Consider the following 18,431-nt stretch of genomic DNA (forward strand, 5'->3'; position numbering starts at 1 on the left):
TTCCGACAGCACATTCCAAGCAAAAACTGTTTCGGTTTTCAGTGTTAATTCGATGTGAAGAAGGGAATATCGTTTCCGTGTTTAATTCGTTCAACGTACAAAAACCAGAAGGTATGTCAGAGCGAGAGAGAGAGAGAGAGATAGAGAGAGAGAGAGAGAGAGAGAGAGAGAGAGAGAGAGAGAGAGAGAGAGAGAGAGAGAGAGAGAGAGAGAGAGAGAAAGAGAGAGAGAAAGAGATGATGATGATGATGATGATGATGATGATGATGATGATGATGATGATGATGATGATGGAACTTTATTTTTCAAGGATAGAGGTTTAAGGCGACGCCTTTTCTTACAACCGGTCCTTACTTCTAATACAAATGTCTAATAAATGATAAACAAGTAAAGCAACATGACAAATAAACAAATTAAACGAACGACCCAGCAAACAATTGACAAGTAAGCAAATAAGCAAATAAACACAAACAACAAAATGACAAAGTAAGCAACATACAAATCAAAAGCGAAACATGCAACATGTTAATTGAGGTTACACATGTAGGCTAAAGTGATCGACGGTAAAATTCACACAATACCAACGTTTACACTAATGCTTACAATGATTATATGGTGTAAATGATGATGATGAAGATGATGAAGATGACGATGACGATGATGATGATGATGATGATGATGATGTTGATTTGATGATGATAATGATGATGATGATGATGGAAAATCGCAACATAAATTCCACATAATACATGTAATAAAGAACATATTTTTGTAATTCATAAAGAGAGAAACACAGCACGCGCGCACTCCCACACATGACACACACACACACACACACACACACACACACACACACACACACAACCACAAGTACCCACAAGCGCGTAGAAACTCTGCCCTTACAATAATTTGGATGTCCTCTCCGTTTAATGTATTTCTCACACCGCAAAGACATTCCATGTCTATCGCCATTACTTCCTGAATCCACTTTAAACAAAACAATGGATTTTTTGCTTTCAGACTGCTGATCGGGACATCACCATGGTTCGCAACGACTACAGCTTGTCGGAGACTGCTCTCACCAAGTGGGCAGCGATGACGCTGGCTTTGGCGGCTGTGACGTCACTCGCACTGCGCTACGTCACACAGCCGATATCATGCCACGTTCCTTCGGAGTTCACTGGGTCACAAGCTTCGTTCGCCCAGCAGAGTTGTTTTCTTACTGAGTCCATCTTCACGCCGTTCGTACGTGTTGACCTTTTTGATTTTTGAAGCAGCTTTGGAAGAGAGGTGACGCTTGTGATTTGAGTACTCAGTCCGGATGATGTGGGTCGTGTAGGACCCATACTTTCTACAGAAGGATTCAACGTAAAAAGAATGGGTCGTACGCCATTCGAATAGGGATAAACACCGTAAAATGCCTTCTGTAATTCCATATGGGTCGTCCACCACCCACAACATCCGGACTTTGTAGTTCAAATGCCGTCTTTGTTTATTTATTTGTTTACCACGATAATCCTTTAAACGTTGGTCGATGTGAAGGTTCTATAGTGTTTGATGATTAAATGAAGTCTCAATCAAACATCCCAATAGTTTTAGAGATACAGACACATTTGTGAGGCTCTGGGTCGTCCACGACCCAGGAACTTGAGGATGCACGGTAAAGGGTCTGGGTGGCCGAGTGGTAAACGCACTTGCCTCGGAAGCGAGAGGTTGCGAGTTCGACCCTGGCTGGGTCAGGGCGTTAGCAATTTTCTCCCCCCTCTCCTAACCTAGGTGGTGGGTTCAAGTGCTAGTCTTTCGGATGAGACGAAAAACCGAGGTCCCTTCGTGTACACTACATTGGGGTGTGCACGTTAAAGATTCCACGATTGACAAAAGGGTCTTTCCTGGCAAAATTGTATAGGCATAGATAAAAAATGTCCACCATAAACCCGGACTTGGAATAATAGGCCGTGAAAGGTGAATGCTCGCCCTAATAGGCTTGAGGTTTGCTGGCCGATGTGAATGCGTGATATATTGTGTAAAATATTCCATCTCACACAGCATAAATAAATCCCTGCGCCTTGAATCCGTGGTTGAGATATGTGCGCGATATAAATTGCATAAAATAAAATTAAATAAATAAATAAATAAATAAAATATAGAACAGTCTAAACAGGCCCTTACACTGAAGGAATAAGGGACGTAAACGAAAAATCATATCACGGAAAGACATTTAAATTTCGCGAACATTCTTTGGGCTCCTTTCCATGGACCGAAGCTTGAGATCATAATATAGAAACTAGAAAGTTTGGATTCCAACTAGGACTGAACTGGTCGCAATAAATAAAACAGATTTCATCATGCTTCTTGTATTTTCCAGCCATGAAACTATAATGCAACAGAATGGACCTCTCTTTCGTTGGAGTTTTACTTGTTTCCTACCCCTAAAATAATGGTGACTTCCGGTTAAATTTCGCAGAAAAACATCACGTCTGCGTTATTACCAACGGTTTGGGCTTAGTGAGGGTCCAACTTTTTTTTCTCTCTGATTACAATTAAGCCAGTTGGTCCGTAAAATTGAGTCAAACTCAGTGCTAAGTTCGCCCGCTTCAAATTTCGTTTGGCATGAATATGACTTACTATTCGGTTTAATCCCTGCATTATTCCGTCAGTATCAAGACCCGTCTACTGCTGGTCATAAGTTCAAGTTTGGAGCGAGAATTGTAGTAACATTAATGTTTAGCACAGGGTCTAGTGCATCAATTGCAAAATCCCAGTAAGCATGGGAGAGACGCTTTGGTGTTTTATTGTCATTAGCTAATTAAAGCTTCATAGACAAGGTAAAACAACAATCATTGCAGTTTTTATCAAAAGTGCACACGTCGCGTCAAGCGATATCAAAACAAGAGGCGAAGCCATCAAGGCTCACGTAAGAAATCGACAAACAGTAACACAAACTCAATCACTCCGTCACACATACACACACACACACAAAAACACACACACACACACACACACACAGAAAGAGCATAGGTGAAACTGTGCAAGAAAGCGAGACACTAGATCTAGATCTGTCTGTCTGCATGTAGCCTACTTACAGGGACACGACTGTCAACTAGTCTCGGCCCGCTCAAAATAATAATGACCGAGACTTTCAGTACTTCCTTCGCGTGACGTCTAACCCTCTTACGTCATAATGTGACGTCAATGTAATGTGATGTCTTCAAATGTTAGAGTTTCTACCACAGACATACACACGCACGCACGCTCGCACATACGCACGCACGCACAGACAGACAAAGTTACGATCGCATAGGCTACACTTACGTGAGCCAACAATGAGTCAATCTGTCGGCCTAAAACTAAAAGATCGACACTACAAATCTGAGATCAGTGAGCAAGATAATTGTGCAGTATTACCAGAGTGTTTGAGATTTGGCCAGATACTTTAGCAGTATTGCCAGAGTATTTGAGATTTGGCCAGATAATTTAGCAGTATTGCCAGAGTATTTGAGATTGAACAAGATAATTGTGCAGTATTACCAGAGTTTTGTGTGAGATTTGGCCAGATAATTTAGCAGTATTGCCAGAGTATTTGAGATTGAACAAGATAATTGTGCAGTATTACCAGAGTTTTGTGTGAGATTTGGCCAGATAATTTAGCAGTATTGCCAGAGTATTTGAGATTGAGCAAGATAATTGTGCAGTATTACCAGAGTGTTTGAGATTTGGCCAGATAATTTAGCAGTATTGCCAGAGTATTTGAGATTGAGCAAGATAATTGAGCAGCATGACAGATTGTTTTAGATTAAGCAACATAATTGAGCAGTATTTTAAGAGCGTCTAAAATTATTAAGCAAGATAAAGAATATTGCCAGAGTGTTTGAGATTAAACAAGACAAGTCGCGTAAGGCGAAAATACAATATTTAGTCAAGTAGCTGTCGAACTCACAGAATGAAACTGAACGCAATGCCATTTTTCAGCAAGACCGTATACTCGTAGCATCGTCAGTCCACCGCTCATGGCAGAGGCAGTGAAATTGACAAGAAGAGCGGGGTAGTAGTTGCGCTAAGAAGGATAGCACGCTTTTCTGTACCTCTCTTTGTTTTAACTTTCTGAGCGTGTTTTTAATCCAAACATATCATATCTATATGTTTTTGGAATCAGGAACCGACAAGGAATAAGATGAAAGTGTTTTTTAAATTGAAATGGACAATTTAATTTTGATAATAATTTTTATATATTTAATTTTCAGAGCTTGTTTTTAATCCAAATATAACATATTTATATGTTTTTGGAATCAGCAAATGATGGAAAATAAGATAAACGTAAATTTGGATCGTTTTATAAATTTTTATTTTTTTTTTACAATTTTCAGATTTTTAATGACCAAAGTCATTAATTAATTTTTAAGCCACCAAGCTGAAATGCAATACCGAACCCCGGGCTTTGTCGAAGATTACTTGACCAAAATTTCAACCAATTTGGTTGAAAAATGAGGGCGTGACAGTGCCGCCTCAACTTTCACGAAAAGCCGGATATGACGTCATCAAAGACATTTATGAAAAAAATGAAAAAAACGTTCGGGGATTTCATACCCAGGAACTCTCATGTCAAATTTCATAAAGATCGGTCCAGTAGTTTAGTCTGAATCGCTCTACACACACACACAGACAGACAGACACACACACACACACGCACATACACCACGACCCTCGTTTCGATTCCCCCTCGATGTTAAAATATTTAGTCAAAACTTGACTAAATATAAAAATTGAGCAGATTAACCAGAGTATTATCATAGGGTTTGTCAAGACCGTGCAGCAGTATTAGCCGGAGTTTCAGTTATAGATTTAGCCAGAAAACTTAGCAATATTTCCAGAGTGGTTGTGATTTGTGTGTTCTGGTCAAGATTATGGATATTTTGTTGTGTTTGCCGAACTAGAGAACTAGAAATCAGAGCTTTGCTTGCTGTCATTAGTTATCTAGTTCGGAATCCGTCTAGCGTGAATTGCCGGATCAACGATAACATAAAAGTATTTTTTTTAAAGTTTTATTTTTATGTTTCAGTCAGAAGAAACCCCGTCTGAAACTGTGGCGAGAGCTCAATTCACATATCATCATTGGCTGCCTTTCTTTCTGGGCGTGGCCGCCATCTTGTGCCTCGTCCCTCACACCATCTGGCGCATGCTCAGTGGTTTCATCTGGCTCGACGCGCACGCGCTGTTACAAACGATCGCCGACAACCAACGAGAGAGCGCCTCGGGACGTCACGTGATGTTGCACGACAGCGCCCTCGTGGTGCAGGCGGGGCTAAAGGGAGGCAACAATGTGCTGACCTTGGTAACCTTTGGGAGAAAAGTTATGTTCGCAATTGTCTCCCTCGTGCAGGTGATTCTGATGGCTGTAGTCTTCTCACCACAGCTGGTACCAGTTGGGTTGGAGGGAGAGGCCGAGGGGGGAGATTTCAACAGCAGTATCCCCCTCCCCTTTGGCGCCTTCCTCTGTGACGTGTCAGTGCGTCAACTCGGGCGTATGCACAGATTCACGCTACAGTGCATCATGCCTCTTGCTCAGGTCAGCGGTGCTTTGTGTGTGCTTTGTGCGTGTTTGTGTGTGTGTGTGTGTGTGTGTGTGTGTGTGTGTGTGTATGTGTGTGTGTGTGTGTGAGTGTGTGTGTGTGTGATCTTATATGTTGTTTGATGATCCGATATAGGCCTACATCACAAACAAATTTCTCACCAGTCTGAGATAATACTATTTTTTACAGAAGGGAAGGGCCCCTTATATAGACAACTTCTCATTCTGTGTTCCAGGTGTACAGCAAAGCACTAGCCTTCTTCTTCTGCTTCTTCCTCGTCCTCTTCTTCCTGTCTTCGCTGGACGTCCTCACGTGGGCGGGGCGTCTCCTCATCCCTGGTCTCAAAGACGTCGCTCTGCAGCGCTACGTGTCAGCCATCAGCCAATCAGAGAATGATTCTCAGCGCCCAGGCTCCGCCCATTTCTTGCAGAGTCTGGGTCTTGACGGGAGACTGCTGCTGGCCCTGACTGCGGACTACTGTGGGCCTGTGGCTGCTGCCGACCTGACCAACCATCTGTGGTCTGTCTTCAAAGGAACGCCCCGCCCTTGCCCCGCCCCTTCAACATCTGCTGGCCCCGCCCCTGGGGCGACTGGCGGTAGAGGCGACCCGACTGCCATCCCTTTGGTCACCATTGGCGACAAAGAAGGCGATGCGGTTGCCAAGGATGTCGAGAAAGAACAGCCTTGTTAACTGCGTTTCCATACGTATAAGTGTTGACTGTGTCACAACTTTCCTTGTTGATATAGCTTTGTAAACTGTATTTCCATACTAACAAGTGTTGACCTCGTCACCAATTGAGTCCTTTTTGACATAGCCTTCTTAACTGTATTTCCATACTTATGAGCGTTGACGGTGTCACAACTTAGCTTGTTGACATAGCCTTGTTAACTGTATTTCCATACTTATGAGCGTTGACTGTGTCACAACTTTCCTTTTTGACATAGCCTTGTTAACTGTATTTCCATACTTATGGGCGTTAACTGTGTCCATTATTCTGAAGTCCAAACCAACAACTTGTCCACTTGATGCCATACCCACACCACTGCTTTTTGAGAATCTTGATGTGTTGTTGCCAACTCTTACTCAAATTGTCAATGATAGCCTGTTATCTGGTGTTTTTCCATCATTGTTCAAAACTGCACTTGTCAAACCACTTCTCAAAAAACCTAGTCTTGATGTCAATATTTTGAAGAATTATCGTCCTGTATCTAATTTATCATTCTTGTCCAAAGTTTTTGAAAAGGTAGTTTTGAAGCAGCTGTTGTCATATTTGAACACCCATGATTTGATCTCGCACTCTCAGTCCGCTTATCGCCCTTCTCACTGTACTGAAACAGCCCTACTTAAAGTAATCAGTGACATTCTGTCTGCTCTGGATGGTGGTGATGTGTCAGTGCTTACCCTACTTGACCTTTCTGCAGCGTTCGACACGATTGACCATGTCACGCTTCTCCATACACTTCAGACTCTGAACGGCATATCCGGTCCACCGCTAGCATGGCTTGAGTCCTATCTCATTGGCAGGACTCAGGCTGTGCTTGTCGATGGCCAGATGTCTGCTCCAGCCCCACTTTCTTTCGGCGTTCCTCAAGGTTCAGTACTCGGTCCCATCCTTTTCATCATGTACACTAAGCCCCTCTCCACACTGATTCAAACCATTCTGTTTTAAATCAGTCTTTTGCTGATGACACCCAGCTGTATAAACCCAGTCCCCCTGCAGACACATTCCGCCATCCAGACCATTCAGACATGCATCACTGATGTTAAATCTTGGATGGTCGATAACAAACTCAAGCTGAATGATGATAAGACTGAAGTCTTACTGTGCAAAAAGAAGAACACTACATTTCCCTCTCCACAACCTGTTTCTGTTCAAATAGGCAATACCGACATTCTTTTCTCACCATCAGCTAGAAACCTTGGATTCACCCTTTCATCTGACATGACTCTTAACAAACATATATCTTTAGTCTGTAGAGCAGCTTATTTTGAGCTTCGTAAGATCAGCACCATTCGCCACACGCTCTCCTCTCAAACAACTAACACTCTTGTCTGTGCCTTTGTTCTTTCTAAACTTGACTACTGCAACTCTCTTCTCTCTGGCTGTCCTCTGTACCTCCTGCATAAACTACAAAAAGTCCAAAACTCGGCAGCACGCCTCATTCTCAAAGCACGAAAACGAGATCACGCAACACCACTTCTTCACACACTGCACTGGTTACCTATTCAAGCCCGCATTGACTACAAACTGTCCACCCTCTGCTTTAACTTCTTTTCTGGCTCGTCTCCTGCTTACTTCTCTGAACTCCTCACCGTCTATTCTCCAGCAAGACAACTCCGTGCCTCTTCTGACTGTCGCATCCTTACCATTCCACACACCAAAACCAAAACATACGGACAACGCACTTTTGCTTTCTGCGCACCCACACAATGGAATTCTCTCCCCTTTCACATCCGCCACTCTCAGTCATCCCAAGCATTCAAACGAGCACTTAAAACGCACCTCTTCAAGAAATACAACCCCTGATTTTGTTTTCTCAGTCAATCAGTAGGCTACATGTAGTGTATTTGTTGTTTTAGTGATAATGTATATAAACATCTAGGACTGTTTTCAGCATTGTTGATAACATGTTCTGTTTGATTAAGGGTATTCAGCTGGTATTTCCTTGTTTTTTACTACCTATTTTATTCATGTTTTTATTACTTAGTTAGTGGAAGAATCTTTTGTAATGTATGTGTGATGGTGTATGCTTTTAATTAAGCGTTGTTGACTATGAATGTAGATGTAAATGCTCGTATAACTGTGTTTTAATTTTAAATGTGTCAAGCGCAAAGAGCATAATTGTAAAGTTATGATGTTGCGCTATATAAATGCTCATTTATTATTATTTATTATTACAACTTTTCTTTTTGACATAGCCTTGTTAACAGTGTTACCATACTTATGAGCGTTGACTGTGTCACAACTTTCCTTTTTGACATAGCCTTGTTAACTGTGTTACCATACTTATAAGGGATGACTGTGTCAAAACTGTTCTTTTAGACATAGCCTTGTTAACTGTGTTACCATACTTATAAGGGATGACTGTGTCAAAACTGTACTTTTTGACATAGCCTGTTAACTGTATTTTCATACTTATGGGCGTTGACTGTGTCACAACTTTCCTTTTTGACATAGCCTTGTTAACTGTATTTCCATACTCGGTTACAAGGGTTGACCGTGTCACAACTTAGCTTGTTGACATATCCTGCTAAACTGTATTTCCATAGTTATAAGTGTTGACTCAGTGTATTTCAGCTTCCCTTGTTGACGTAGCTTTGTTTACTGCGTTTCCATACTTATAAGCGTTGACTGTGTCACAAATTTCCTTGTTAAAATAGCATTGTCAACTGATTTCCATACTTATAAGCGTTGAGTGTATCCCAACAATGCTTGTTGACGAAGTCGTGATAATTATGTTCAATTAAGTAGAAGTGCAATACCAAGACACTGCATACCCCCAGCAAAGGACAAATCGTCTCTCTCTCTCTCTCTCTCTCTGAGTCTGTCTTTCTCACTCTCTCTCTCTTTTATCTCTCTCTCTCTCATCCCAATTCACACACACACACACACACACACACACACACACACATACACACACACACACACTCACACACACAAATCTCATACACTGACACTAAACACACACTAATACGCGCATTGACAGACGGACACACGTACCTTTCCAAACAAACACACACAAACTCACATACAAAAACGCACACACACACACACTCTCTCTCTCTCTCTCTCTCTCTCTCTCTCTCTTACACAATCACATAAACACACACATACACATACACACACACAAACACACAAACATACACACACACACTCTCTCACACACACACTCATACACATGTACACATGCATGCACGCACGCACACACCTACGTACCCCCCCCCCCACACACACACACACATACACACGCACTCCCCCAACACATATACTCAATCACCCTAACCACGTGACATCCAAGACATAAGCCCCGCCCACCTCGTGTCGAGTGCCCGTGACACACATACACACACACCCGGCACACACGTTTTTGTCGACTTGCTGACAATTGTCAATACTTAATCCTTGGAAGTTGGCAGTAATCATAATGGACGTATTGTAACATAATAAAGATAAGTTACTTAATCTCCGTTTAGAACTTTTAATAAGAATATTGCGCCTATAGTTATATGCCTTTTTTGTAAAAAAAATCGCACTACCGGTATGTCACTTTATGTTTCAAACTTTCGTATAAGGATATTACGTCTATAAATATACGCATGTTATATCAGTCGTAATGGACTATAATTAAATGCATTTAATGTTAAAAAAAATGTGCACCGGACGTAGTAAAATTACTACGAGTATGTCACTTTACCTAGGTTTCGAACTTTCTTATAAGATTATTACTCCTTTAATTAAATGCATGTCATTTATCAATCAGATTGGACGTGGTTATGAACATGTCACTTGATCTATGTTTCCAACTGTCTTAAATAATAATATTATGCCTCCAATTATATATTCATTTTATCTCAATCATACTTGACGTATGCATGACTAAACGTATGTCATAATACGTCTATATTGAACTTCCTTAAAATAATATTACGCATGTATAGCTAAAAACGTTGTTACTCCTTGCCTTTGTGTGTGCTTTTAATCTTGTGTGTATGTGAGAGACAGGAATCCATTGATATTTGCTTGGAAATAACATAAAGTGAAAGTGACATCACCACCAGGTGTGTGTGTGTGTGTGTGTGTGTGTGTGTGTGTGTGTGTGTGTGTGTGTGTGTGTGTGTGTATAGCACCTGTGTGTTTGTGTGTTTGTGTGTGTGTGTGTGTGTGTGTGAATGTATGTGCGTGTGTGTGTGTTTTAAGTTTATGTTTTATGATTGGAAAGGCTGACGACCACAAACGTTCAGAGCGAGAAGAATGCGTGCAGAAAGTGATAGATATGACACTTGCGGATTATTATGATGAGGCATAAAGAGGAAAAACTCTCTCTCTCTCTCTCTCTCTCTCTCTCTCTCTCTCTCTCTCTCTCTCTCTCTCTCTCTCTCTCTCACACACACACACACATTCTATTATGAAGGTAGGTCCACTCATTTTTTCAAAATCACTTCAAGTATGTAATTGGTTGCCCGCGTGTAGTCGGCGTGCTAACTAAGAAGGTTGCAAAATTTCAAGGATGTATGACAAATAGTTTCAGAGATATGGACGTTCAAAGTTGCCATTATTTGGCGTTTTTTGCTTTTTTGCGTTGTTGGTCATTTTTGCGTCGACGCAGCGCTGGCAATTTTTGTTGTAGAAATGTAAAGTTTTTTGGATAAACCGACATACACATAGTGTATACCTCGAAATTTTTTCAAAGCTGCATCTGCGTAATCTGGTGAAATAATGTGCCCCAAAAATGACAAAAATCGCAAAATTCACAATGGTCAAAAAATTGAATTTTGAATTTTTTGAAAATATTTAGTTTTAATGTTACAAAACGTTGGCGGGGCTTACTTATAACAAAACAAGTCGCGTAAGGCGAAAATACAACATTTAGATTTAGTCAAGCTCAGTCGAACTCACAGAATGAAACTGAGCGCATTGCATTTTTTCCGCAAGACCGTACACTCGTAGCATCGTCTGTCCACCGCTCGTGGCAAAGGCAGTGAAATTAACAATTCAGAAAAGCGCGGTAGCGGTTGCGCTGAGGAGGATAGCACGCTTTTCTATATCTCTATTCTTTTTAACTTTCTGAACGTGTTTTTAATCCAAACATATCATATCTATATATTTTTTGAATCAGGAACAGACAAGGAATAAGATGAAATTGTTTTTAAATCGATTTCGGAAATTTAAAGGCACAGTAAGCCTCCCGTAAACCATCATAGATACGGTCAGGCTTTTACACACAGTACAAACACCCTTTCATTTAAACACTCACCGATTGAGAACATCCTAGGTGCCCTCCGTAAAGAGCGAACAATTTTGAAAGAATTTATTTTTGCGTGGTTTATCTTACCCCGGGTGAGCCATCGTGAACCCGTGTGATCCAGTTTCCCTTTTTCACAATGTAGTCGTCAGTTAAGCTGCGGTCATACATGCGACTCAGTCGTCGCGATTCAGTTGCGTGATTCAGTCTTTGGCCGATCGCACATCACATCATAGGCCATTGACCCGTCACACGATGAACGATGGACGAACGACTGACGAACGATAACTCCACGCGAGCGAGGCGGAAGTGACGTGTCACAATGAACACGGCAAGCGCGCTTTGCGAGAGCAGACGCTAAATGTTCGAACATCGCTCTACCTTTCTGAAAAATTCCTTTCAGCATAACGCCTTTGCAAGAAATAAAGTTCCCAGACAGCTGCAATTAATGTTTCCCGACCACTGTACACGCCTAAAACGTCTCCTTTATATCTGAGTAAAAAACTGTTCTTCCAAAAAGTTTTGAATCGACGAAAAGACGCTGTACGTCACTGTCCGCCATTATTTTACGTCACGGCGTCAAGGCCGCAACAACGCGTTCTGATTGGCTCTGTTGGTTCTGCCCCTGCGATTGACCGACGACTGGATCGCAGGAATAGAACATGTTCCGTCAACCTCAAAGCCGCTACGAGGGAATCGCATGAGACTGAGTCGCAGACTTGTAGCTGTTTTCTACGACTCAGTCGCATGTGTGACGGCCCTCTTAGTCATTTGAATGCGACTCGATGTGAGCACGTTTTTATGCACGAAACAAACAGCTGTGGTTCACAAGAACTCTAGCGATGGCTTTTGACTGTTGAGAGGAACGGCGATATGCATTGAACTGTCGTCTGCTACGACCCTTGCGTGACCCTGCTTCCGGGCTTTTCTTTTTTCAAACTTTCACCACTTCGAATTGTACTGATCTTGTCTTGATGAAAAAAGAATTCTTTTATGATTAAAGAATGTTTGTGTAACAAGCTGTCAATTTATTATTTAGATTTTAAAAGTTAGGTCTAGCGCAAAAACGCACCACGGTCCAAAAACATTCTGATAATCATCGATCCACGGCTATCGCCAGTTTACATCGATAGAATGAGACCCGAAGGGAAGTAACTCATTTTTGACCTGAGTTCAGGATGGGTCCAAAAAGTGTTCGAAACAATCTGCAAAATTAATTCTTTAAAAATTGCTCGCTCTTTACGTAGGGCACCTAGGATGTTCCCGTTTGGTGAGCGTTCAAATGGAAGGGTGTTTGTACTGTGTGTAAAAGCCTCACAGTATCTGTGATGGTTTACGGGAGGCTTACTGTCCGGGCGTGATTTCCGGTATTGAATATTCATAACAGCCGTCCAGCACCAAAACGAGGCGCCATTGTTGTAGAGGAGCAAGTCCACGAAAATAAATTCTTTGAAAATTTCTCACGCTCGACAGAAAGCAGCCAGGATGTTCCCGTTCGGTGAGCGTTCAAATGGAAGTATGCTTGTACTGTATGTATATAGACGCTCGGGGAGCTCTGTGATAATGTCAGGCTTTTACACACAGTACAAACACCCTTTCATTTAAACACTCACCGCTTGAGAACATCCTAGGTGCCCTCCGTAAAGAGCGAGAAATTTTCAAAGAATTCATTTTTGCGTGGTTTATCTTCCCCCTGAGCCATCGCGAACCCGTGTGATCCAGTTTCCTTTTTTCACAATGTTGTTGTCAGTAATTAGTAATTTGACTGCGACTCGTTGTGAGCTTATCTGCAATAGCACGTTATGTAGTACCTCTGAGGCTATGCACGAAACAAACGGCTGTGGTTCACAAGAACTCTAGCGATGGCTTTTGACTGATTTTTGTTTCAGAGGAACTGGCGATAGGTATAAACCGTCGTCTGCTACGAGAACCACGACCTTGCGTGACCCTGCTTCCGGGCTTTTCTTTTTTCAAACTTTCACCACTTCGAATTGTACTGATCTTGTCTTGATGAAAAAAGAATTCTTTTATGATTAAATAATGTTTGTGTAACAAGCTGTCAATTTATTATTTAGATTTTAAAAGTTAGGTCTAGCGCCGAAACGCACCACGGTCCGATTGTCTCTGACACTCTCTCCGCAAAATTAATTCTTTGAAAATTGCTCGCTCTTTACGGAGGGCACCTAGGATGTTCCCGTTTGGTGAGCGTTCAAATGGAAGTTGCTTTCTTGGTTTTTTTCTTTGTCTTTATGTGTACTGTTAGATTCAGCAGAAGTATGAATGTTGTATACCAGCCAAATTTACCACAGCTTTAGTCATAAATAATCAAAAGCATTCATGATATTTCATTTCTATTTCCTAATGAAAAGAAACAGATTTTCAGATTTCCTGATCCTAGAATTTTTACAGGTGATCTTTATGCTTTTGATTCAGCAGAGTTGCATCCCTGCAAAGCTGGTGTGAACATATTTTAGAAAACGGTCTCAGTGAGTATCCCTGCGGTCAGTGACCAATACATTTTACAGAAACTGGATCAGTGGTACATAGATCGCACATCAAAGGAAAAATACAGAGGGGAAATATGTTTGCTCTGGATGGGCGGTCAGATCAAAGGCAGATGCATTGTTATAGCTGGTTGGCCTTGAGACCTGGGTCAATGACCAGGGCCCGTATTCTTGAAAAAGCTGCAACATTGTGTCCTTTAAAGTCAAACTGTCGTTTAACTACCGCCCAGTATTTATTTTTACTGCCCTGTAATTATTTATTTTCCCCCGGTATTAATGTGTGTCTGGCGGAAGGTCGGCAGCTACCAAAATTGGTTATTTTTAGAATAGGAGATTCCTCATGCTAGCTCCTCTCTACAAACAATAACAAAATTTATTCTTGAAAAAGCTGCAACTCATATACTGGCCTGGAAAACAACTTACGCTCAATAAGTCCGCCAACTGCTAAGTGTTATTTATGAAACACCGGTAAGTCCTTACCGGGTTGTCTCCGAGCTGTAAAGTTAGAGGACCCATCCCCCTCCTGTAAAGTCGCTACCTGTCAGTAACTTCACCAACACTGTCCATTAAAACCGTCAAGTTTGAATAAATCTTGTTAAAATATTGTTCGTAGATTTATGTCCCTCATGGACACACATTGGTGTCATTTTAGCACCAATGCATTGCGGTCAAATACGAGATTCTGCTCGCGAAAGATTTCAACCGATGCTCGATTATAACGGCGTGTTGCGAAAGCGTGCTAGCGTCTTGTTTAATGCATTACAGTGGCGAGAATTTGTTGTCTGATTCCGTAGCCGAACGGTTATCGAATTCGCCTGATGCGCGATTGAGTCAATTTCAAATCACGATAAGGCTATACTTTTTTTGTTAATACTTTTTGTCATTAATTTTGTTTGTTTTTGTTTATTTTCTTCGTGTGCAAGAGAGTACGTTGTAATATCAAAATTGATTTAAAAAAAAATTTAAGGCGAGAATGAGTTTTTAATTTGTTTTTGTTAACATGATAATACTGTTATTTACCTTGTATACGCTCACCCACCTTATGCACCAATTTTGCCCCAAAGTGGGGGGTGGGCGTTTAATAGGTATTATTCCCCCCTCTGCTTCTTTACCTCTGTAAACTTGTAGAGCTAGTTATTTTTCGATAATGACCCAGCAACCAAACAAATAACGAGCCAGCAACAGCCTGAATCCTCGATAGTGCAATGGGTTGAGAAGCTGTTCTGTTTCGGTACTACTTTTGCGACTGAAAAGTTCCGAACGCTCTAACGTACGAAGTATACATTTCTGGAGCAAACAATACAAACATACCGCATTTAAATTAACAACTACAGGCCTGAACACATGAATCTCCATATAAAATCCATGAGTTCGGTTGTTTTCTGAATCTAGATCTGCCGTGCACAAACCGTTCATCACAAGCAAATTCCCAAGGCAAGTAACTCATACTCTAGCGACAAGAGTAGTTCCCCTTCTTTTAACGCAGTTTCTTCGACAACACTGACTGCAATCCGACGGTCAGTTTTTAACAATATTTCATTTTATAAACAGATCACACGCAACCAAATGCACACATCTCATCAATTTAAACAACATAAAGCGGTTTCATACACTATTTTCCCCAGAAAACTGAACTTCATACAGTAATTAACGTTGGAACACGGGTGCAAATGTTCGTCTGCTAGTCCCATTTGACGAAAGAACATTATCTTAAGCGATACTAAAACATAAAAAGAACACACAATATCTGCCTTTACCGCCACAACAGAATAACAGCATATCTGTGTACTTGATTTTAGTCCAAAACAGGGACTGAAACTGACAAGAAGTGTAAACAGAATGGAATGATTTGCACGGAACTATACAACCGCGCATTAGTCGATCGCCTGCGCAGGTTGACTGGTTGAGTGATTCGGATTCGATCAAACTTTCGCACAAAAACTCCTGTTTTCTTTGAATAACTGAAGAAAGGAGGAATAAAGAGGTTACACACCTCGTCTCAGTGATTATTAAAAATAATGGTCTCAGTTCGCGGTCATGAAAAAGCTCGCTGAAGCTCGCATTTTTCATGATCCGCTAACTTCGACCATTATTTTTAATAATCACTGAGACTCGGCATGTAACCTCTACTTATTCCCCCCTCTGCTTCTTTACCTCTGTAAACTTGTAGAGCTAGTTATTTTTCGATAATGACCCAGCAACCAAACAAATAACGAGCCAGCAACAGCCTGAATCCTCGATAGTGCAATGGGTTGAGAAGCTGTTCTGTTTTGGTACTACTTTTGCGACTGAAAAGTTCAAAACGCTCTATACGTACGAAATATACATCTCTGGAGCAAACAATACAAACATACCGCATTTAAATTAACAACTACAGGCCTGAACACATGAATCTCCATATAAAATCCATGAGTTAGGTTGTTTTCTGAATCTAGATCTGCCGTGCACACACCGTTCATCACAAGCAAATTCCCAAGGCAAGTAACTCATACTCTTGCCGACAAGAGTAGTTCCCCTTCTTTTAACGCAGTTTCTTCGACAACACTGACTGCAATCCGACGGTCAGTTTTCAACAATATTTCATTTTATAAACAGATCACACGCAACCAAATGCACACATCTCATCAATTTAAACAACATAAAGCGGTTTCATACACTATTTTCCCCAGAAAACTGAACTTCATGCAGTAATTAACGTTGGAACACGGGTGCAAAAGTTCGTCTGCTAGTCCCATTTGACGAAAGAACATTATCCTGAACGATACTAAAACATAAACAGAACACACAATATCTGCCTTTACCGCCACAGCAGAATAACAGCATATCTGTGTACTTGATTTTAGTCTAAAACAGGGAAACTGACAAGAAGTGTTAACAGAATGGAATGATTTGCACGGAACTATACAACCGCGCATTAATCGATCGCCTGCGCAGGTTGACTGGTTGAGTGATTCGGATTCGATCAAACTTTCGCACAAAAACTCCTGTTTTCTTTGAATAACTGAAGAAAGGAGGAATAAAGAGGTTACACACCTCGTCTCAGTGATTATTAAAAATAATGGTCTCAGTTCGCGGTCATGAAAAAGCTCGCTGAAGCTCGCATTTTTCATGATCCGCCAACTTCGACCATTATTTTTAATAATCACTGAGACTCGGCATGTAACCTCTACCTATACCCTTTTCATGAGCGTTTCCTTTGCCAGAATAAAGATATTTTGATCATTTGACAAGTAAGTGTTCAAAGGATGCGTTCTTGCACAAATCGTCCTCTCTCTCTCTCTCTCTCTCTCTCTCTCTCTCTCTCTCACACACACACACACACACAGACACACAGAGCCACACTCACACACACACACACACACACACACACACACACACACACACACACACACACACACACACACACACACACACGTACACACCCGTGAATCAACCTCTTCAGACATCACTTCCCGCCAAAGATGAAGCTTTGAAGATGAAGACCATTGTTGGAGCAGTCCGCGGTACAAGCCATCAACAACTGTACGACGAGTCAGGCTTTATTTCACTTTTAGATAGGCGTAAACGTCAAAAATTTATATTATTTCACAAGATTGTACACCGTAAGGTGCCAAACTACTTACTTGCGATATTGCCACCATCAATATAAACTAATAACCCATATATCGCCAGCGCAGACCTTTAGATAGGAAAGTTCCATCGTCACTGAATTATACAGAAACTAATTTCTCCCATCTTCAACACAACTCTGGAATTCTTTACCAGACTACATACAACTTAGTGAGTCCCTAAGTGAATTGAACCACTTTTTGTCAAAAAACGATTTAAGTCCGCCGTGTTATTGGTATTCTGGAGATCGCATATCACAAACAATTCACTGTATGCTCAGGCTATATATTAGTGTGTTCTTTAGTCCTCTCAAAGATAGATTATTGCAATTCTCTTCTGGCCGGTCTCCCTAAGTACCTTTTAGATAGACTTCAAAGGATCCAAAATAACGCTGCCCGCCTGGTCTTCAAATCTTCCAAGTATGAACACGCCACACCCCTTCTTCACTCTCTACACTGGCTGCCTATCACTAAAAGGATCGAATACAAACTCTCCTCTCTTTCTTTTGCCGTCGTTTCTGGTTCTGCCCCAGAATACTTGTCAGAACTCCTCAATCTCTACACCCCCTCTCGTCAGCTTCGCTCCGCCGCCGACACTCGACTCTTCCGACTCCCCACAGTGCAAACAAAGACATGTGGCGAGAGGTCCTTCGCCTATCAAGCCCCTGTGACCTGGAATAGATTACCTCTGCCTCTCAGACACACAGATTCTCTCACTACATTCAAGACAAATCTCAAAACACACCTCTTTCAGCGCAAGTGACCCCTCCAGCATCTCACCACCCACC

General features: G+C 41.4%; 1 protein-coding gene across 1 annotated transcript; it reads left to right on the forward strand.

Annotated features, from left to right (window-relative positions):
* On the forward strand, positions 1 to 10,343 carry LOC138971071 (innexin unc-9-like). Its single transcript, XM_070343676.1, has 4 exons — positions 1 to 111; positions 1,021 to 1,245; positions 5,057 to 5,563; positions 5,803 to 10,343. The coding sequence occupies exons 2-4, from the start codon at positions 1,042 to 1,044 to the stop codon at positions 6,256 to 6,258; spliced, it is 1,167 nt and encodes a 388-aa protein (XP_070199777.1). The 5' UTR covers positions 1 to 111; positions 1,021 to 1,041; the 3' UTR covers positions 6,259 to 10,343.
* The last annotated feature ends 8,088 nt before the right edge of the window (positions 10,344 to 18,431 follow it).

This window comes from Littorina saxatilis, linkage group LG7, assembly GCF_037325665.1.
Source record: "Littorina saxatilis isolate snail1 linkage group LG7, US_GU_Lsax_2.0, whole genome shotgun sequence".
Taxonomy (NCBI): Eukaryota; Metazoa; Mollusca; class Gastropoda; order Littorinimorpha; family Littorinidae; genus Littorina; species Littorina saxatilis.